At 34.6% G+C, this 23,778-nt stretch overlaps 3 protein-coding genes across 6 annotated transcripts in view; 1 reads left to right on the plus strand and 2 right to left on the minus strand.

Annotated features, from left to right (window-relative positions):
- The window catches only part of LPCAT (lysophosphatidylcholine acyltransferase), a 38,046-nt gene extending 33,927 nt beyond the window's left edge, over nucleotides 1-4,119 (minus strand). Inside the window, exon 1 of one of the 2 annotated variants that reach the window (XM_028173318.2) lies at nucleotides 3,798-4,119. In XM_028173318.2, coding sequence (XP_028029119.1) covers nucleotides 3,798-3,914 — 117 coding nt within the window. In that variant the 5' untranslated portion in view covers nucleotides 3,915-4,119. The remainder of the gene's footprint in view (nucleotides 1-3,797) is intronic. The other variant, XM_028173317.2, reaches the window with a different exon arrangement.
- A 1,812-nt stretch (nucleotides 4,120-5,931) lies between these two features.
- LOC114242211 (sperm-associated antigen 7 homolog) lies at nucleotides 5,932-12,385 on the plus strand. Of its 3 annotated transcripts, XM_089730841.1 has the most exons (4): nucleotides 5,932-6,006; nucleotides 6,120-6,212; nucleotides 6,588-6,698; nucleotides 7,990-12,385. In XM_089730841.1, exon 4 carries the CDS (start codon nucleotides 8,322-8,324, stop codon nucleotides 9,030-9,032), a length of 711 nt encoding a protein of 236 aa, XP_089586967.1. In that variant the 5' UTR covers nucleotides 5,932-6,006; nucleotides 6,120-6,212; nucleotides 6,588-6,698; nucleotides 7,990-8,321; the 3' UTR covers nucleotides 9,033-12,385. The 3 variants fall into 3 exon arrangements, with proteins under 3 accessions (XP_089586967.1, XP_028029086.2, XP_028029087.2); XM_028173285.2 differs by lacking the exon at nucleotides 5,932-6,006 and having other exon boundaries at nucleotides 6,093-6,212; XM_028173286.2 differs by lacking the exon at nucleotides 5,932-6,006 and having other exon boundaries at nucleotides 6,192-6,434.
- A 1,578-nt stretch (nucleotides 12,386-13,963) lies between these two features.
- LOC114242276 (sodium-dependent neutral amino acid transporter B(0)AT3) overlaps nucleotides 13,964-23,778 on the minus strand; it is a 32,560-nt gene continuing 22,745 nt past the window's right edge. The window contains 2 exon segments of the mRNA XM_028173377.2: nucleotides 13,964-16,325; nucleotides 17,777-18,040. Of these exon segments, the coding sequence (XP_028029178.2) occupies nucleotides 16,139-16,325; nucleotides 17,777-18,040 (451 nt within the window). The 3' untranslated portion in view covers nucleotides 13,964-16,138.

The following is a 23,778-nucleotide window of genomic DNA, read 5'->3' on the forward strand; positions in this document are numbered from 1 at the left end:
TTCAATCTTGGGATAAACTGATTGATATTGCTTCATTTAACGAATGCATTTTGATTATGAGTACTATTCAAATAGCTTAGGTTTTTTAATAAAGTTCAGTTAAACTAAGGCCTAATGATCTTCTGACATTTATGAAACTAATATATTCGAGTTCTAGCTACTTAAATTTCTACTATACGCTAGCTATTTTCTATACGCAGATAAATACTGCACTTTAAAAATGTGTACATTGTGAACACCGAAAATTATAATTGAAAATTTTTTAGGAAAAAAAGGTAGCAACGATAATTATTATTGTATTCCATGTTAAAGAGCCATCACGTTGATGGAATCAAAGTATTTTATGGCATCAAAAAACTCTACTTTTACCGTTTATTATTTTCTTTTGAAAACTGTCGGCAATTAACAGTAGTGCGTGAAATATTGAACTCGGATGTGGACGGACATGAAAGAAGTGATATGCTAAAAGTAGAGAAATTGCTTGTATGCATGACTTCTAGGTACTTAATATGACAAACGATTCCAATTGAATGGCATGGGAGAGAAAGCTTCTTTCTGACCACATAAATTAGAAAAAGTAGGGTGTACGAAAAATTGTATACTAAGAAACGGGAGGTCAAGCACGCAATTAACACTAGGTTATATTATTTTATTATATCCCCTATATTTTTTAATATTTTTTTCATAATATATAAATTCTTGGCCGTTAAAATCTGGCTTCACTATCCTAGCGCATTATATTGTACTACTAGCTTTTAAAAGCCCACGACTTCGTCCGCGTGGAATAGTTCACAAATAATGCTTGCTTTATTTTAGAACAAATTTGCTTAACATAAAAAACGTTATAGTGAGCCAACCTTAATATATAGACATATGCTGCTGCGGACTTTTTTTTAGATCTTTTAACGGGGAACAATTCTGTCATTGTGAAACTTCAACCGTTTTCGCAGCGCACACAGTAACAACTCTCAAAAGGGATTAAAACTCCGATTTTGAAACATTCTTTATTGGTGCTCCGCTTGCATTGGTCTTAGCGTGATGTTATATAGCCTATAGCCTTCCCCGATGAATGGGCTATCGGACCAGTAGCTCCTGAGATTAGCGCGTTCAAACAAACAAACTCTTCAGCTTTATAATATTATTAAGTATAGATATAAATATTGTATATGTTTTACTGGGATGTAATTTGTGTTCAAAATATTTAGTAATCCCACATGTGCTTAATAATAGTATCCAAACATCCATGCTGGAAAATTTAAGTAATGATTGTCGATTTGGAACATAGAATGACAATACCGATATGTGAAATATATGTCTTGTAGAGTAAGGTATTAAAAAAAGTGCCATCAGCTTTAGACTCAGCTCAGAATATTTTGATGTGTGTCAAATGTGCGTCCACGATTTTTCTTTCTGGTCGTTCCCTCAGTGCTGAGGATCGTGACTGTATGTCAATCTTCTCCACTCGATCCGGTTCTGCGCCATATGTACCGCTCCCTGTATTTGGCCTCCAGTCACCTCCTTGAGTTGGTCCACCCATCTAGCTGGCGCTCTTCCTCTAGCGCGCTTCCCCTTCTTTTGTCCGAGAATGATGAGCTTCTCCAGGCTGTGCAATGGGGATCGCATTATGTGCCCAAAGAAACTCCGGATCCTTCCCTGGCACGTAGTCAGCAGGCGCTTGGTGACCTTCAGCTCTTCGAGGATGAGACATTGGTTCTCATAGCTGTCCAAGGAATGCGTAGCAGCTTTCTCCAGCAATACATTTCAAAGGCATCGATCTTTTTGGGTTCCTTTTTCCTGAGACACTAAGTCTCCACCCCGTACAGGAAGATAGAGAAGACCAACGTACGAACCAAACGCATCTTAGTTACTCGGCAAATATTACGGTCTTTCCAGATTTTATCGAGGCTAGTCATAGTCACTTTTAGCCATCCCGATACGCCGTCCGATTTCTTTCTCGCAGTTACCACTGTTAGAGATCAGCGACCCCAAGTATATAAATTCCTCCACTTTCTCATAATCCTTGAGCGCATTTGAAGGATTTAAAACTTGAGCTCTGTCCACCGTCGTCACTTTGGTCTTAGAGCGGTTTATGTGCAGGCCAAATTCAAGGCTCACTCTCTCTCTATTCGCTCCAAGATCGCAGCCATCTCGGACTCGCTGGTTGCAAGGATTGTTGTATCGTCGGCATATCTTAGGTTCGTGATCTTCGTACCGCCCACCGTAACGCTACCGTCCCAGACATCAAGCGCCTTCATCAGAATATACTCGCCGTAGAGGTTAAACAGCTTCGGGGAAAGTATGCATCCCTGACGGACCGCTCGTTCTGTATGGAATGTTTCAGATTGTGATTCATCCAATTTCACAAAGCTCGACCCGTCAAGGTACAGCCTCTGGACAAGGAAGACAAGGTGTGATGGCACGCCCATTTTCGACATCATCCTGAACATGGAATTCCATTTTACGCAGTCAAATGCTTTGGCTTAATCTATAAAGCACAACACAAGAGGTTTATTGAATTAGCGACATTTTTCAATGAGTAGGCGTACGTTCAGTATCTGTTCTCGTGTTCCTTTTCCTTGCACAAATCCTGACTGTTCCGGAGGAATCTGTCTATCTATCTAGGCAGCCAATCTCTTGTTCAAAATCTGAAGCATGATCTTACTAGCGTGGGGCATGAGGGAAATAGTGCGGTAATGTTCGCATTTCTTTGTGGAGCCCTTTTTGTGTAGGGGGATGGCAGCAAAATACCAAAATACTACGCTACTACAAAATACTTTTACGCTTTGTATTTCAGCAAGTTATCTTAAGCGCAAAATCTACTTCAGCTTGTTGTCAAGATGCGACTAGAGATTGTTTTACGGGGAACTCCCCAAGAGATTTATTAACTTTAAATAATAGTGACAGATATGTCAAATGTTGGAAGGTCAATCTCCACAATCATTTAAATAACGCATCGAAAATTTAGATTTCCATTTTTACTACCAACAGTGATGAGATGAAAACAATAGACAAAAAGTCACACATTAAAATATGTATGATAAAGCATAAAAACAGAATTAGCATAATTGTTACGAATCCAACACAATGATAAGGATAATGACCCAATTTTGAAATTCCTATAGTCGAAAGAGGAATTGAAATTATAATTTTTTATAATAATTAAAACGAATAAAAAATGAAATAAATCGATTTCCCGGTAACTAAAATTTTTATGTGAACTAAAATTGACCACAGCACGTAATATGTAATAATTACGATTCATTCCGAGTATGCATTTCTCCACTCACATACATACGTACTTAAAAATTTATATTTATTTCCATTGACAAGTTTCTCTTAACATCAATTACAGTTAAGCCGTAATCAACTACGTTAACAATTCTTGATTAAAAAATATTATTAGTGTCAATCAATGCACAAATGTAAAATGTACATTCAAAAAACATAGTACATTAATTATGGTTATTTTCTGTATTTCACACGCTGAAGGTTGCAAGGTCTGCAAGGTCGTCTGAAGATAATAATAATTCGATTTAACATTGTATTTTTGGCACAAGTGTCTGACTAAATGACCAATAATTGTCAACAATTTTTTTCAATCAAATCGATTATTTCCTTGTAATTCGCAATAAAATATTGTTTTTAAAATTATCGTATTGTTAGTTCTCAGTGTGCATTATAGCATGCGCACTGAACGTCGCAGTTCCAAACAGTAACTACATTTGGCATTTTTATTAATTTAACTTTCACTTGTTTGTTATGCAATGTAAGAGAATGTCTTTCTAGTATACACACACCTTTATCTTATCGTATGTGTTGTCCAATTCCAATTTATGGACAAAAGGGTTTAATATTTCGGCACGCATGTCGTCAGATGAGAAAGCGCCGGTTTCACTATGCAGTTTACCATTCATTTTATCGGAAGAATAATTACTACTACTTTTGAATTGCACTAAATCATGGTACACTTATTAACACACTTCTTTGTCACTTACACACCGTATACATTAATCGAGAATTTATTATATTTTAATTTATGATTCGTTCGTATATATTTGCGCGCGGCAAAAGACGAACACACTTCCCTCGTCGAACAAAAAAGGTAACTGCGTGAGTTTTCAAATGTGCACCGCACTCGCGAGTCCCCATTGGGTGTTGTACTTTTGACAGTTGTCGGTAACTCCGTAATCGATCAGTTCTGTATCGAAAAACCGATGAAACTAATGAAACTCTATTAAATAAAAATAACAAAACTTTAATAAAAACGGAGTCCCTAAATAAAAATATAAATAAAACGTACCGTACAATGGGGTAAATAGGGACAAAATCGACCTTCAGATTGAATTTTAAAATAGTTCCAATTAAATAGTCACTGCTCAACCAAATAAATAAGTTGAGTCTTGAACGTACCTAGGTGATAAAAACCGTTACATTATTTTAATTATTCATTTTAAAGAAATAATCGGTAAAATAATGGCCGTCCCAATTTACCCAGCGTCCGGGGTAAATTGACACGGTTAAGGGTTAAATTGGGATATTTGTAAGGTTTGTCAACTCGCAGTACTGCGATATATAGGTAGGTGCCATATAATAATTTATATGGACCGAAATGATGAATACAATCCATAATTTAAGCACAATACACAACATAGTGTAAATTAAGCTGGTTTCTATTCCGAAGCGATGTGACATGAATGATAATCAACAATACAATGATCAAAAAAAGTATGTGCATGTTATATTTTAGAAAATTATTATTTAATTTCCTTAAAAATCACAACTCTGAAACAAAATCATAAAATAGAATAAAAAATAGAAAACAAAAGGACTGGAAATGCAATAATACAATTTTATTTAATCAACATTTTCAAAATAATCTTTGAGCAAGAGTAAAATATCAGGTGAATAAGATAAAAAAACAGCTTTATCTGATTACTGCCAATAATAACAAAAATAAAAGAAATTATTTCTAAGCGAAATAACTAAACTCAATTAATTCACTCACTCATAATTGGATATCTCGGATTTTTAATTAATGTTACATTTAAAATCTGAGGCCTGTTTTTATTTGTGTGTGTTCGTTGTGAATGTTAACAAAATCATGATTCGATGCGTGAATAGATTCTGAAATAACAAAAGTTTTGATTCATTTGAGTTCTTTTAACTTTTAATTTTTTTTATTGCTATAAAGAACATACGACCGGGCAGATATTACAAGGTAAATGTCGCGAAAAAAAAGTACTTATATATACTTTTCTTTTACCTATAATACTTACATAAACTAACTGATAAACACATTAACCTTCTTTACATCACGCAATTAAGTGATAGTATAGGCTAAAAAATCTATTATAAGATATCAGTGACAACCCTAACAAGCCATCCCTATTTTGTCTTTTGGCGTTCCAATTTTGTGTTTTCTCGTCCCTAATTTTTCCAGTCTCGTTCCAAATTACCCTACATACGTCCCAATTTTCCCCAAAAAGAAAGGAAAAAATATACATTTTTTATTTTGTCGAAATATTGTATTTAAAATAAGAATATTGCAACTTACCGTTTGTTGTGGTATTTCCAGGTGTATTAAAAACTTATATAAACTGTGATCTTATTGAAAAAACAACGATAATATCACTTTTTTTAAAAGTTCTTTAAGCTGTTTTAAAACGCACTTTTCAACCACTATTTTAAATTTAATTTGACGAATTTTTGGGACCAACTTAACTCATGTTTAGTACTTCCATAGTTAACTTGGTTTTTCTTCTATACATTGATAAATATTACCCTAAAGAAAATTAGGTAGATTCCGTGCTACAAGTACTTTGAGAATCTTCCGCAGGTTTGTCCCAATTTACCCCAGGATCCCAATTTACCCCATGTCATGGTAGTCATTACAATAATTTAGCGAATGTTAACGGTTTTTGAAACTGATTCTTTTTGCGCGTTTATGGAGATTGACACAAAGATTCAAGAAAAAACTATTCAATCAAATCACGTGCACACAAATAGGTACATATAATAAACATAAAATTTTCTATTAAAATTTTACTCTACTGAAAATACATTATGTATTGATATATTATTTTGTAAAAAATTTCAACACAAGAATTCAAAATCTTTAGGTACCCAAATTGATTGTTGAATCAAGTGAGCACAAAGCCAGCCGCATAAACAAAATTTTGAAAAGCCAAAGTGTCAGCGATCGTCTTTGTCATGTGAGTTTTTAGATTTTTATTCTTTAATTTGTAATTAGGAATGTACATAGGTCTCCTATGAATAATTTAACATAAGATGGAAGTTAAAATACAAAATCAAATATCCGAGTATTTCTCGTTTTTCGATGAATTTTACAACAACGCGAAAGAGAGCTTGAAAGTTTGCCAAAACTCTGCAGTGTCTATAAATAAACTAATAAAACGTTGCAATAACGTTAAAATGTGAGTAAAAATACAAATCAAACATAACAGTACAATGATAAACAATAATATGTATGTAACCAAACAAAAAACAATTGTAATATTTCCATTATTTTTATAGCATACTAGGGCATAAAAATAACAAATTTACTTTTTTATTCTTACGATTTTTAGTGCTGATTTAACTGGGACGCCCCTAGAAGACTTTGAAGGGCTACAAAATAGATTATGTGCATCGCTACATAACCTCATTTCGGAAGATATCGAGGCGATCCGCAAACAACTGTAAGTAGATCTGAAAATCGGTCGTACGTAAATAAAAGTCAATAAACAACGTAATACGGGTAAAATACACTTTGCTTCAAATACACGTTTTAAAGTATGAAATCATAAAAAATAGATCTTTCCTATTCCAAATTTTAGTAAATATATGTTTACTTTAAAAGTGTCAGATAGATAAAAGGTTCATGACTTTTTGAAATAAATATTTGTGAGTGAAATTTTTGGTTATCTTCCGTATCTTCTTTGATTTATTGTTACTTCGCAATTTAATCTTACATACCAAAATTTTACAAACAAATATCAGTACAAACAAGTTAGTCTAATATAATATTTATCTTAAAATTACTTAAAATCATAAGTAAGGAAACTGAAAACGAGTTCCTATCATTACAATAAAATATTCCTAAAATTGGAATAGAGAAGGAGTGCAGAATGTTAATATTTTTTTAAATTATGCCTAAAAAATACATTAAATCAATAAAAAAAAATTTACGCACACTTGCATGTATTTGATGCATATAATTTATTTATTGTCAAAATTTGTTCTTGAAGTCTGTGGTCAAATTGAGATTGAATTAAATATTGTTTGTCTTTATTAATATTTTTCTATAGTGTAGTCTTGACGAAATTTGTGATTAAGAAGTATAATAGTCTTTGAAAATAGAATCATAATAGTGTACAAACTTACAATTTCAATTAATTATAGTGGAATTTCGACTACTGCGGGATCAGTAGTTTACTGAAATATATATAATAAAAATGAAATTTCATAAACAAAATTATTACTTTGATATGTAGGAGGTAGGATAATAGGCAGGCAGGCACCAGGAGTTAAATGGAGGTGGTACTTACACACGTGGACACACAAGACACTGTACCACTAGTAAAATTGACCTTTAGTGCCAGGACATTAAATCTGCAATAACTAATTGCTATAACTTCACTGCCTTATTAAAAAAAACCATGTGGGCAGTGTTGTTTTTTTTTTTATTGCTTATATGGGTGCACGACCTCACAGCCCACCTGGTGTTAAGTGGTTACTGGAGCCCATAGACATCTACGGCGTAAATGCGCCACCCACCTTGATATATAAGTTCTAAGGTCTCAAGTATAGTTACAACGGCTTCCCCATCCTTCAAACCAAAACGCATTGCTGCTTCACGGCAAAAATAGGCAAGGTGGGGGTACCTGCCCGCGCGAACTCACAAGAGATCCTTTGATGATACGCACAGGGTGACGAGAGATGTGATGGTGTGATTTTTTTTATTTAATTACCAAAAAATCTTCTTTACAGTTGTAAAATAGAAGAATTCTTCGAAAAACTTCTCAATCAACATAAAAAATTAACAGAATGTTGCAGAGAAGTGGACTTTAAACAAAAGACTAAATTGATCTGTGGATCACCATTCCAGCCGCCTCTCAAAGAACTCTTGGAATTTGCTGATGATGTTGTGACATTTGGAAGTCAAATTTGCCGCCAAATCGAAACGGCATTAGAAGTACTGGCTTATAAAGGACTAGACGCAGAATTGGTTATAGACAATTTTCGCATTTCATCTGACTGGCGACAACGCATACCCGAAATCATCGCCTACACGTCATTCATACAGGAAAATCAAATATAAAATGGATCTGCTCGGTTCCATTTTGAATTCGATGCAAAAGCCACCATCAACGAGTGAGGCCCAAAGAAATGCTATGAGACAACAACGTGAAGCTATGGAGAAAAAACAAAAGGAAATGAAGAACATGCTTAACAAATTCAGGAAAAACATTGAAGAGAAAATAGCCAAATTCATCAAGGACAATAAATTTTCATTAGAATTTGAACCAATGGAGCAAATGTATCGTTCTATAATACGTGATGTAGCCGATGTGGCTGGATTACAAGTATATTCCTTCGGTCAGGAGGGTGTTGACCGCTATTCCGTAATATATACCAAAGAAATGGGTCCCTCAGAGGATGAGTTGGCTGTGCGCAGGTCCGGTGGTATTTGGGACGAGAGTAAAGCCGCAGAACTTGCAAAACAACGTATCGAAAATCAGAAACTGGCAGCCATTGAATCTGAAGAAGAAAAGCACAGGAAAAGGAAACGAGGTCGTGAAGAATTAAGCGGTACATTTTACAAGCAGAAGTATGCGCATCTGATTGGCGAAGATGCCGCTATCCAAGCAGCACAGAAAACTAATTTAAACAAGAGCTATGGAGAGGTACCGAGTGAAAATAAGAAAGATCAGAGATCTATAGAGCAGACTATGGCAGATATAAGAGCAAAAAAGATGAAAAAAGCTGAAAACGACAACACCGTTGAAGATACACATAGCTCAGTTACGTAATTATAATAATACACCGTTTTACATAAATAACAAAATTCAAAATTGCTTGAAATTATAATTTTGTACTTATGCAGTACATAGGGTTTCGTGAATTGGTGTAAGACTTTAAATTTGACCTAAACTCATTTGTCGATTAAATTGAGATAACACGAGTTGTCTGAGTGTATGAAGGTTCACTTGTTCAAATTTCTAAATACAGTCAAGCCTTAAAAATAAAACTTTCTTTCTCCGTGTTCTGATATTAGCAGCACTGCACTGGAATTGTCTGTCGGAATAATATTGTGGAGGTGATAAACTGATAAGAGACAGATCGCAGTGTGCTCTGAATGTTGGACAAACAATGAACTCTGTGGAAAGAACTGAGCTATAAAGCAGCAACATTGAACATCAGCAGTGCCCGGAATACATCCAAGATTCTGTCCATTGCTGGCAACACTCATGACAAATTATAAGAGAGATTTTATCGAACAGTTCATAGACTAACTATATAGAAAAAGCTTACTATTATGTTTTACTAGCTGTACCCGTCCGCTTCGCTGGGCATTTAAAATTAACATTATTATTTTTCTCCCCCACAAAGATTCTCATCATTAACGGCCCTGCAACTGGTGTAGGGAGTCCAACACTCATATAAATATTAGCCTATCCATTAAGTACATGTATTTTCTACATGGATATCAAGTTTCAAGTCAATCGGATGCATGGTTCAGTAGTTATAACGGAACATCCGTAAAAACCACTGTAGATTTATATATCAGTATAGATTATTCAATTATGAACATAAGCATGTGTGTTGGGTAACAAATCAGCTTACTGTATGTCTCTCTTTATACAACCGGCACTTAGCAATCCTTTTATTAAAAGGAAAACAAGTACCCTCACTAATATACTACACTTACAAAAATTGTTCTTACACTAATTTACGAAACACCATAAATATTTCTAGGTTGTGCGATATTACATTCAATTTTTACAAATAATGTTTGTACGGCACTGCTCATCCCACCTTATAGGTACAAATTTCTATTTAAAACGTATGTATTGTATAATTAATATAGTTTAGAATGTATATTGCACTCAAGCTTGTCTTGTTTAATTATATAGATATCATAATAATATGTTATCTTAAAATTGCCGCCTATTCTTGGCAAATTTATTTTGTTCCACACCGTAATTGGATTCAATTGATATATGGCTACAATTTCATGGTGCAGGCTTCTATTATTAATTATTATTAATAAATATCTTGTTCTGAGCCATTATCTTAATTCAGTTCAGTTCTCTTATATATCTTTCATCGCAGTGAATTTCACTGTCATTCTTATAGTACTTAATTCAAAAATTATCTTAATCTTATTTAAAATTCAATCACATCTCTGTAAAGTAATAGTAATTTAAATTTTAAACCATTAAGTAAAATGTAATCATTCTAATTTTTTTAACAACAGGTTAAATACCAATCACTATGTATGACGTCCTTTGTGGTTACTCGTTGTTTTAGAGTATTAGGTGTTCCGTGGTTAACTCGATGCTTATGTTAGCCTCGGATGACGTCACACGTAATAAAGCTAGTAAACTTTACGCTGCAATTTTTATAGTGAAGAGTTGACCGTTTCCATGTTACTAACACTCAAGGAAAACCATCAGTTTCATTCAGGTTCATTCTACCTAAAAGCCATGGGTCCAATAGTTTACCTTAAAAACTTAGTTAAATAAGTTAAAAGTTTCAAAATGTCGCAACAGCGCTTACAATCTAAGTAGCTCATATTTAACTGGTATAACATAAGGTGTCGCCACGTGTATATTGAATTAAATTTTGGAGGGTAGATGGCGCACGCATTAAGTCAATCATACTTATAGCGCGCGTAGGAAATCTATGTATTTCATACAATTAGCGATAGTTACAACGCGGTGTGTGTTTTGTGAAAATGCTCGGATGTCGAACGTCTGTCTGCCGGGAAAAACCAAACCGACCCTTTGACTAAAAATTAAAAATCCCTCTGTCATTGTTCGCGGCGATGAGTTTGAGTATTGCTGTTACGAAATTAATTGCAAATCAAAACTGCGCGGGAACCGTGTTACGAAACAATCATTTTTAATTACAACTCGGGGAATAGGTTACGTAACACAACGGCAAGTATGGGCATTGCTATAACTCGCTTGGAAATCATCTAAGCAGCGTACACGCGGAATATTTCTCAAAACATCTCATGATGAACAGAGTCCGTTAGCGGTACGCGTCATATCATAGTGAATTAGTGTAGCCAGTAAGTGTATTAGTTCAATTATAAATTTTTACCATGTACTTATTTGATTTTGCTCATATTGATTTTGGCGTTCCACAAAATAAAAGTTATTATCGTCTTTTCCGAATAATTCTCGAAGAGAGCGGACCTGATTGTCAACTTTATATTTCATATAGAAAACATAGATTAATGTAACGTTAAAACTAAGATATCATGATAAAGTCGATTAGAGCGACCCGACTGAACCTGTGTTCGAATCCCACAGATCGGCACCAATTTTTGTAATAAAATACATATTTAATACAATTATACAAATGACATCGACGATGAAGGAAAAATAGCACGTAATAAAAATCGCACCTATAAAAATTAAAATTTGCCTGATTAATTACGTAGTGTTAAGGATGGTCACTTTTGCATGCAGAGGAGAACGGACCGACTGGACTGGAGATTGATTAAAGAGGTCACGTTCTACTGAGAAGCTACCATGTGTTTGTAGGGTTAGGACCATCGTTGCACTATACAATAAGACAGGATGTATGGCGACATTCACACCGTGTTATCTATAGGCTCAGGTAACCACCTAACACTAGATTGCCCGAGAGCTTTCACCCGTCTATTCTATAAATTAAAAAATACTAGGAACAATAATTGATAGGGATTGTCAAAGTCAAATTTGATAAACGATCCGCGTGCTTTGTGCGAGTTTTTTAACGTCCCCGAAAGCGTAAAAGTTAACATAAATGCGTATGCAGTTGGAACAGCGCCCCTAGCGGCAAACGTAAGCAAACTTTCCAACTACATAGGTACAAATTTTAGTTAACTTTTACGCTATCGAGAACGTTAAAAAACTCTCACTAAGCGCACAGGTTATGGTACATAACCGAGAGGTGACGACTGCGTAGTAATAATATAATTTTATAAGCTAAATTTACATAAAACATGTTGGACTAGTACACTATTCACACATGTGAATGGTAACGGAAGTCCACGGGCACATTTATACCTACAGATAGACGCAAGTCAAGTCGAACCTAACAGTTGCCATAGTTTAATTTGTTTTGTTTAATTAATGTATCATGATTTTTGAATAAAGAATGACTATTATCTTTATTGTGTTTAATTTTTCATAAACAAAAACTGACCACACGATGGTGATGTGGTCATGACTTAAGCGAGTGTGACGTTCGATCACGCAGCATCAGCCCGGATGTACTGCTTAGAAATTGCAATAACCACTTAGACCAGTTGCAGTTGGGACAATGCCCCTAGCGGCAAACGTTCCAACTGCATACAAATTTGAGTTAACTTTTACGCTATCGAGAACGTTAAAAAACTCGCATTAATTAAACAGGTAAGCAGTGAGCTATGTATTTAATTTAATAATATTATTAAGCTACTATATAGTACAGACAAACGATGGTTGCTTAAAATCTATTTACTCCTCACGCACGTTTTGGTAGAAATACTTAAATATTATGTGTATTAACTTTAAGTATAGTAGAAATAATTTTTCATAATGTCTTTTTGTCGTTATTCGGAATTTTGGAAGCGCAAGGCACATTGTGTTACCATGAAATGAAACTACAATTTCCCAAGAAAATTTAATTTTACCATCAACACGACGTAAGTAATATTCAGGCATATACTGTACTTAGTTTTTACGAAACAACAACACGTTAATTATTAATGATTGCTTTAGATAATTATAAGTAGGTATAGATACATATATCTTGATTAAAACATAAATAGCTAGGAACGACACTCGCCTTATGCAAAATAGTTAATTATTTTCAGTGATCATGGGAAGAATGGAAATTATTGGAAATCAATTAATACAAACAAAACATTAATCGATCTAAAAGCGAGCATTACATATTCCAATTAAAAACTAATTAAATTTGGGTACTCAGAATCGGTTCAAAATCGCTTAAAGATACCATAATGTCAGCTGTTCTTATTTAGAAATATTATTTTTCTTTTCATAATTTCATAAGAAATAAGCAATAGTATTGGTTTTATCGAAAAATATACAATAAAAAATTGCTATGCAAAGTCGTTGTGCGTTTCAGTTTTTTTCATAAGAACATGTTTATTACAAGCAAAATAAAGATTCATTGGAATGCAACAATTTAGAATTGAGTAGATAACTTTAAAAAAACATTATTTAGAGTAACGTATCTAAGGTCACCAGATTCCTGAAGTTATATTTCCTGTTACTCAAGAGACTATCCAATATTGTTTAAGTTCAGCGCTTCCCATTAGAAACCTAAATAAGTACATGATGATAAATAGCTTCGATGTTACTGAAGTTACTACGTTTTACCGCATAAAAATTAATTGACTTAAAATCGGCACAAGCCTTAAACGCATAGGTACAGCCTTACCTTGCCTTTAGTGGTAACCCGCACTACAGCTAACCGCCAGCTAATTTTAGCGTAACATTTGACTATTAGTAAAGGGTACCTACACGCATTTTTTATCCAGATTTACATAATTTGGTAAATTTCAGTACAAAGTACAAAATGGTCAACCAATTCGAATTTTGTAGCTTATTGAACTCGAACACTTCAACGCAGACAATTTATATTCAACCAATCGACTTTGTTTGTTTCAATTGTCATTAACTAGCTGAACTGAACAAGTCGATGAATAGCATATATACGCAATAAAACTGCAAGTATATTTTTTTTATCGTTAACGCTAGGATTTTTATTTTATTGATGTGGACAGTTCTGTCTGACAGTGTCGGTGAACGGTTGCAGTATGTAGCTAAAACAATAAGACGGCAGAAAATCGTAGTGCATGTCATTTAAACATAAAGCTTTTTAACGTTTACGCTTTTTAGCTTTTAACATATTTATAATAATCTCCAAGCACGAAAGCGATCTACATACATAACGCTAATTATTAATTCATGTTTTTACGATGATAAAGAAGAAATAATAGTTTTTCATATTATTATGCTTCAATGAGTTTGATTACAATTGAGATTTAATTTCAAACAGACATCAAATTGGTGTTAAAAGTACGTAATTATTAAACAGCCACTCGTCAATGAGATATTTCTAAAATACTTATGTGCTACATATTACCTATTACATTTAATTAATATTATTTTGAGTGTCGGTCCAAAATGAAAGGTGACAGTACACAAAGCCATCGTTTATTATCAATCACAAGCAATTTAATAATTCTCCTACGCACAACATCCCGAAAGATTTTTTAAAATCTCATATTGCGTATTTTAAACTGACACTCAAAACATATCAGTTTAGGACGATATATTAGGATATAATATTAAAAGATAACAACAACAGTTAATATTATCACATCAAGGCTTATTATTAATACAATAGCAGCCAAAGAAACGATTGCGAATAAAAAAAAATTGTATTTGTTTGTGACGTCATAATACTCATAATGTTTATTGTTAATTTTCACTGATAGTTCAAACCAAGTATGCGATTCTTTAATTGTTATTTTTTTTCAATACATAATATGACTGCATTGTATTCTATCTTACACTCTATAATATAGTATCTAAATACCAATAAGATTATTGTCGTAAATTTTCTTTAAATCAATTGGAAATACAAATTAATAAATAATAATACTTATCCAAAAGTTATTGTCTTGGAGAGAATGTGAATATTTTAAAACTACAAAACAACTGTAAATCCTATATATATAACTTCAATTTTTTGTCATTGTTGTACGTAAATTATTTGTATATAATATAATGTATTATTTTTGTAAATAGAATACACATCTACTAAAAGGTATTTTCCGTTAGTCAAAATTACTTTTAAAAGTGAAAGATATGACTTTTTCATAACTTTGTTGATATGGAAGAAAGATATAGATCGCCTATCATGATATGAAGAAGGTAAGAAGTACGTAGGTAGTGTTCATAACGACAGTCGGTACTAAAACTTTATCTTGCTGGCTGATACTTTACTTTTTCCTATTGGCTTCGTAGGCAATACTTTTTAGAGCCACCGAATAGTGTTACCGTCAGTCATGGAGGTCAGCAATGCCAAAAACACAACCAAGCTGCTACCTACCACACTTAACTTCATTTTCGAATACAAAATAAAAACTAAACAAACCACAATCTCTATTTTCAAACAACACAGTTCTATTTAATTTTCTTTAGGCCTAAATATTATTGTCATTATTCACGTAAAGACCGTAATATTGTTGTTGGAAACACCTTCATTTATACACTCAAGTTATGATTACTCAAAAAATATTTAAAGGTACGTATCGATTTGTGAGGGTAAACTTAAATTTAATGAATAAAATATCGAACTATGATAAAATGTTTTGATAATAATATAATTGGAACAATCCTCTATTCGGAATCAGAGTATATTAACGCATTATGAAAAGTACATAGTTTGATGTTGCCAGCTTCAAAAGCGCGTATCCCTCGGTTTCATCCACCTTTCCTTTGAGCTGCCATATTTGAAATTTGAAGGTTAGTCAAATTTAAAGTAATATTTTTATATCCTTCAAATCAGCCTTGTAGCGATACGACACGCATAGCAGCGTATTAGCTGAATCTATCGAAATGTTTTTCAATCAGAAATAATCTTAGCCAAATATTGTTTCACTTTAAATCGGGTGGACAATTAAAAATAAATAGCAATGTATAATTATTGTACACGCTAATATTTGTTTACGATCTTAATTTTTTTTTAAAGTGAAAGGATTATTGTTAACGCGATCCAATTTGCCTTCAGATCCAGGTAAGAACATCTACATAAACATATTTTCACAGTAAACTGTACACAGCTACAATAACTTTCCTTACACGAAGCATGGACAGAAACAACAAATCAATGAATGAAGAGTTTACTCCTCATCGTCAGTTTCGCAACATCCAGGCCAGCAGCAGCCCTCGCTGCCGTCAGGCCTAGGGCAGAACAGAAGGGTCTCCGCCGCGGAGACCGGCCTTGGCTCGATGCCGTGAAAATCACGAAGGTCTTCGGCGGGAAACCAGGCGCGCTCCTCGTCCTCTACGATAGGATATCCGAAGTATCTGAATCATGATATAAAAGTAAAATTTAAAAACAAATCATGCTTTAAAAGTTTTTTTTTATTTAATGCTTAAATGTGTGGATATTTATTTTTTGAAATAAAAAAGGTGTTTTCCTAAAAAAAAATTGGATGGACTGTACGAAAGAGAATACGCGAAAAAACGGTGTGAGTGTAGATATGACGTATTACAGGCCTGAATGGAAAAAGAGGGCACGCCGCGCCGATCCTTGACATAGTGGAATAAGGCCAAGAAAAAGATGAAGATTTAAAAGTTTTATATAACTAACTATAACTTTTTTTATTGCCCTTGTAGGCAGACGAGTATACGGCCCACCTGGTAGTGAGTGATTACATTCGCTCATGGACTTCAGAAATGCCAGGGGCAGAGCCAAGCCACTGCCTACCGTTGAAATTATTGGTGTCTAACTATTAGTTTTATGCTGACGATACGAAATCTAAGAATTAATATCATGTTGGTACCTATCTGATTAACGGACCCTACAAGTTTAGACGCGCAATGCTTCTAGGCAGAAATAAACAAGATAGCGGTATCCACACGACTTAACGATACACCTCTGATACCAGTAAGTACAGAAAAATGCGGTTTTAATCTTCACTACGCGATAATATTTCTTCATTGTGGAAGTCGTTCTTGAACTAGTTAGTATTCAGTACGTATTTCCTTTTTTTTAGATCATGACCATTATTGTTTTTTATTGTTTAGATAGTTGGGCGATCTCGCGACCTACCTTATTTTAAGTGGTTACCGGAGCCCATAGACATTTACAACGTAAATGCCGCCACCAACATCGAGACATGAGTTCTGAGGTCTGAGGTTTACAATTCAACGGCTGCCCCACCCTTTAAGCCGACACGCATTACTGCTTCATGGCAGAAACAGTCAGGGCGGTGGCACCTACCCGTGCGAACTCTCAAGACTTCCTATCACCAGTTTTGGGATTTACTATCTCTTCTTAACCACCTTTGTCAGTACATCCAGTACTACTTATCGTCATAACAATACCCAACATGAATGAATAGTCCATACTATTATTACAAAATGTAACAAATCCTTTGTTATCAACGTAGTTAATAGCTTTGGCCTCGATTGATCCAAACGACCAATCTTGATTCTATTCTAATTCGATACTAAGCTAAAAACCTTTCTTGTAGTCTGAAACTTTTGTCTGGCTTTATCGCGACATAAATAATGTTAGGTTATTAGAAGCAGTAAAGCGATTGTTTCAGAACAATCTTACTAAAAAAAATCTTAATAGATTTCAACCATCAAGGTGGTTAGCGGAATTCCCTTTGTGATATATATCGATCACTTATATTCACATTAAAAAAAAATATTTCTCGATGATAACACAAAATCGATATCATATAATACAGGCATAAAATTATAAATATTATCGAGTTTAAAATGTTTAGTTCTGCTCTCGAGCTCACCTGCAAATCGCAACTACAGGGATCCACAGTACAGATGCCAATACCAGGACGACCACGAGCAAAACCGCCCACACGGGCCAGGGTTTCTTCACAGTGTCCCCTTCGGACGAGACCCACGCTTCATACCCGGATCCCTCCATAGCTAGTTCCGCGAACGATGACACGAGAATGGACAACATGGCCAGCGGAGACAGATACTTCCAACAGATCAACCAGTAAATTCCTGGTCGTTGTCCGGTCATCAGTTCTATATCGTCAGCAAATCTAGAATAATTAAACAGATTCCATAGTAGAAAAATATATTGATCTAATATATAGATACATTATAAATCGTTTTTCATAAAACTGGGCACTTAAAAGCCTAGCGTCAACAGATACATCGGTGAGAAATTTCCCATCACCAAAAGTATCTTAAAACTTTAATGTTACATATACTGATTGAATCACCAATAGGATCCTGATTGTCCTCAAAATAAAATGGTTTTAATTTAATACAACTGTGGTAAAGCAAAACTTAGACCTTCCAAACCAAAATCTTGTACCAAAATCGCATTCTAATTCATTAGTTTTATGCTCTAACGCTGATGTTGGACGTTATGTTATGTCTTCAGGTTGAGGCCGTGAGCTCAACTAACCGTTCGCGAGAAACTCGAATAAATAAATATTAATAATAACTAATTACCAGCGAATATGTGAAGGAAAAATAAAATAAATTACTTTATTTAACTTTCTCAGAATTTAAGGAGCAGTCCGTAACGCTCTTTGTCATCTTAGTTTAAGCGTCACGAACTAAACACGGAAGCGTAAAAGTGATAATTAGGTGACGTCGTTGCGAAGTTATACGAATTCGGTGACTTGGCATGAAATTCCAAGTTTATGTTTAAGTTGAATTTTATGAAAGTTCCCGTACTGTACGAGTTTCCAGCAGAAACGTTTTACAAGTTTTTATAGGAAACTTCGCTTCGTCGTTCGCTTTAATCCTTTTTTGTGCCCATAATTATTTGTAATGCCGCCAAACGAACAGCTTTTTTGGCCTGTGCTGACAGAATTCACGGAAAGTTTCCCGTAAAAGCTTTGACTGGCTGTTCCCGACGTGCTTTGTAAAAGAGGATTCGTGAATAATGGTTCCAGGATTATGGAGGGCTGCTCCGCCTGCAGTACAGCTGGGAGTCTATGACCGACCTATACGATCATGTGATTCTGCGTTAGTTTATGTCAATCCCACACATTTGTGTTACGTGTCATATACATCACATAGTTTTACGTTTCAATAAAACTTCAATGAAGTTCCAACAGTGCGATATCACCTAGAAAGGTTGGTTTAATTTATCTTTAGAACAGTCCGAGCTCTCAAAGTGGGTCGGGTAAATGATGAAAAAAAGCTAAGACAAAGACAAGCAGACACGGATTAAGGATAATTTTAACAGGGAAAAACGGTAATGAGAATTTTAAGTAAATTGCATCAATACCAAGCAAAACTAACAAAAACAGGTATTAGTTTTAAAAAATGTGTATTATTGTATTTAAAATATGTATGTACGTATGTACATATAAAAACAAAAGTTAATTTTTTATTTAAATTAGCACGGTACAAGATGAAATGTCTTGTGAGTCACGTGCCCGCAGTCTGTAGTAAGTAGTAAGTAGTAGCTAACAATGCAGTTATATACATTAACAATTTACAATATACGCGCTGTCAATAATCTAAGGAAAATAAAAATATAATTTTAAACAGTTCCCAAAAACTATTCAATAGGGCTTGAAGCATCCGAATTAATAGTAACGCCTGTGTATTCGTATCTATTTCAATTGCTCAATCTATTAAATCTAAATTCTTAAATCCTCTGGCAGGCACCAATTTTTGTAAGTAAACATTACGTGAAGCAGCAATGCGTTTCGGTTTGAAGAGTGGGGCAGCCGTTGTAACTATATTGAGACCTTAGAACTATATCTCAAGGTGGGTGGCGCATTTACGTTATAGATGTCTATGGGCTCCAGTGACAATTTAACACCTGGTGAGCTGTGAGCTCGTCCACCCATCTAATAAATAATAAAAATAAAATAAAATAAAAAAACCTCACACGGCTAACCCGTGTTTACGAACTACCTGCTTCAAATATCAAACAGGCGAAATTAATTAAAAATAAAAAGGTGTTAGATTAGTCCTCCATCGAAATGTGAGAGGACAATGTTGATGTCTGTGGGCTCTGATACTGACGCAATATTAGGTACAAATAGAACAAAAAAAAAACCACAATGCGGCCCTGGGTCTATCTTTAGAGGCAGCACAAATAAAAGCAAAGCATGTCTCTCCTTGCAAAGGGAACGAAGCAACACAGAATTTCTTTGTAACCAGACGTCTTAAGATCTCTTCCTGAATTAAACAATCTTTAAGGGTTCAACAAATCTTAGATGAAAGATAATTATTTTGACCTTTGACATTGTTTTTTTAAAGTCATTGCTTGTTGGTCTTGATATTTTTTCTTATTTTAACACCTAAGCCCAACGACTCACCAGGTTGGTCGTCTCCACCGCGTCTACAAATCACTTCTATATTTCCAGCTATTTTATTTCTAAGTTTTGATAATAAAATACTCTTACAAGAAGCAACGGTAATGTTTTTAAATATTAAGTAAATAGCTCTAATCGGTAATTGTGAAAGGCCGCTTCTAATATCAATTAGAACAACAAAAAAACTGCACAGTGTTTTTTTTAAACGATATTTGAACAAAGTTAGGAGATATTCTGTTTAACCACGCTAAGACCTAGACAAAAATCATCGACACAATATGACCGAAAAAGAAAGTCTTCACTAAAGAGATCATATTATGCAATAAGACAAAATTACAAATCTTACTGTAACTACTGGTTTTGCGTGAAAGATGAATAGAATCTTTAAAATACGTATGAAATTTATTTTAAAGCTTTCATGCTGTAACTGTACCTCGGCCTATGAGGAGCAGGATTTATTTGATTACTAGGAAATTTCAGCGTGTTTTATAAGGCTTCACGGATATATTCAATCTATTCTGGCTGTTTTTGTCGAAGTATCTGATTCTAAGTTCAAAAAAATTGCTATATTGAATTGGAATACAAAAAAAGTTGAAGATGTTTATCACACGGCGCCATTTTGACATATTGAAATGTCACTAAATCTGACATAGGACGAAATAAAAAGGAATTTAGGTGGTATAGTGTTTTAGAGGAATAATAGTAATTTTATTTGGGTTGATGATTTATATAGTATCTTAATATACATAATTTTTATATCCGTTTGTATGTCGGTACATTGAGTTGGGTCGGCGCAACGTGTCTTCTTTTCCATTCAGGCCTATCATACGTCATCTCTGCACTCACACCCTTCTCTCACATATGCTCTTTCACACCGTTCATCCAAGTCTTAGTCGTAGTCTTTAGGATGCTCTCTCCCGCATTACCTTACATATATAAGAACTCTCCTGTCTATAAAAACAAACCCCAGTTTTATTGGAAACTCGTTTATCACCGACTTTAGTCGTCACATGCAAGTCTATTAATTCTGGTTTGTACATTTTGTTCGCTGAAGCCTTCGATAATACCCGACCCACTTCGAAGAATTCTTTGATGGTCTTTCAAACTACAGTTTGTAAATACTGAAGTTTGAGTCAGTGTGTACGACAAACAATTGCCCGCAGTAAAGGATTCAATGTACAGCTGGATTTGATAGACAAAGATAAGTCTTCCCATATAATCATGGGCAAGTGTTTAAAGAAGGAAAAAAATATATATTACTACATATTACATACTACAGAATTTATTAGTTGTACTTGTGACTATAGTGACTGTGGTTGCCCTTCTGGCTTTAAGTGGACCAAATAACCTCCAGCCACTTTAACGCGTATAATTAATGTTTCATTTACCACGGACTGAGCGCCATATTACCGGATCGCGGCCGTTTCTCAATTTTAATATTTGATTAATGACTTTGATATATACATAATCCACTTTTCAAGTTCCTCGGCAGCCTTCCGCGTAAACTATTTATATGTTTGTAATTCCGGTCACGTTTCTTTATAACATTACACGGTCTTTGAAAATTGAAGGACGGGACAGCTCGACATCAGATATTTGGAGAAGGAAAAGAGGTTTAATTTCATGCGATTTAAAAAAAGGAAAGGCTTTCGTAATTCGATTGTTTTGTTCGTTTGTTTCCTAAACTTGTATAAATCTCTATGAATAATGTAAATTTGGAAACTTATTACTTTAAAAAAATAGGTACTTCCAGATTGATCCGACAGAAATTACATCAAGATCGATTCGGTACTTTGGTTTTTCAATCAAAATAATAGGAGATAAATGGTGGAAGTAATAAAGCTACGTATTTTGCCTTTTAGTGAATACCAATCATTATTCAATTTAGTGGATTGCGATTATTTCTATGTCCCTTTCATTAGCTTTAAAAGAATTTATTTCAGTTGTTAACTCATTACTTTAAATTATTGCATACCTACAAGTTAGAATCAGTAATTCCCATTTTACAATTAAAGGCAACAAACATTAATGTAATCACTCGAACATCTTATTCATTTTATTTATTTATTGCTTAGATGGATGGACGAGCTCACAGCCCACCTGATGTTAAGTGGTTACTGGAGCCCATAGACATCTAGAACGTAAATGCGCCACCCACCTCGAGATATAAGCTGTAAGGTCTCAGTATAGTTACAACGGCTACCCCACCCTTCGAACCGAAACGCATGACTGCTTCACGGCGGAAATAGGCGGGGTGGTGGTGCGGAATCCCAAGAGGTCCTACCACCAGTGGATACCATTGAAAAATACTGTCTCCATTTTGCGTTGGTTTTCCATATGGTTGGTCTATTTAATTTTGGTCCGACACCCGTTTATTTTGCACTTTACCGCCTTGTCCTTATTTAATTATCATCCAACCCAAATTCATCCTGTCTAAAAATAATCACAAGAATACAATCTATCTTTGGCTCACACACTACCACTATAGGACATAGGCCTCTCCAAACCTCGTCATAACGATTGCTTCTGCACATTTCTATATAACAAGCACATACAAGCGCGTTTTAAGATCCAGATAGAGGTAAATAAATAAATAAACATTTAAATAGACAGAGAGAAGCAGTATTATTATTATCATCGGCGAACTTCAATGCTATTAATAAATAAAAAAATAAGCAGCCAGTTTTTTTTCCAATTTAACAAAAAGAGCATTACTTAAGGAAGAAACGTTATGCATATAATTGGAGCTTCTTTTACTGTTTACATCGCGTTGACGACATCTCGACGAATAAAACGTATCTAAGTCTTGAAGCGTCAGTGATTATGGTCGAATTTCGAGCTTGCTTCGAATTCGGGGAACGCTTAACAGCCCGTATCTGGGATTTTCTTCTGCCTTATCCAGAAGAAGTTACAAGAATAAAACAAATTACCCTTAATACCAAATATTTTTCGAAACGATACCCATTCCGACTGGGAAACGAGACCAGTGTGCTTAGTGAGAGCTTTTTAACGTATCTCTCGATAGCATAAAAGTTAACTCAATTTTGTATGGAGTTGGAACGTTTGCCTAAGTTTGCAGCTAGGAGCGCTGTTCCAACTGCATACAAATTTGAGTCAACTTTTACGCTATCGAGAACGTTAAAAAATTCGCATTAACCACACAGACCCCACTCGACCAACGAGACGATTACATCATTAACAAACATACATCGCTAAGAGCGCATTGTAAGCGGCCCCAAATACTCTTCAAGATACGTAAGTGTGACTCGGCCTACGAGAATTAAAACATATAGGGACGTGCTAAACTTGAGTGTGATGGAGAGGCATATTTAATAGCTGAGTTTTGAGCACACCCCTTTTTTTTTTTTTTTCCCTACCTAAGCTGAGAGCCTTGAGAGGCTATTTCAGCGTAACCCTAACTTTAGTAGGTGAGCTCACGGGGCTCAAACCTGATGACGTTGCTAACACGAACCCTAGCAAGAGCCGTGCTT

The sequence above is a fragment of the Bombyx mandarina genome, chromosome 11 (genome assembly GCF_030267445.1).
Source record: "Bombyx mandarina strain Sakado chromosome 11, ASM3026744v2".
Lineage (NCBI taxonomy): Eukaryota > Metazoa > Arthropoda > Insecta > Lepidoptera > Bombycidae > Bombyx > Bombyx mandarina.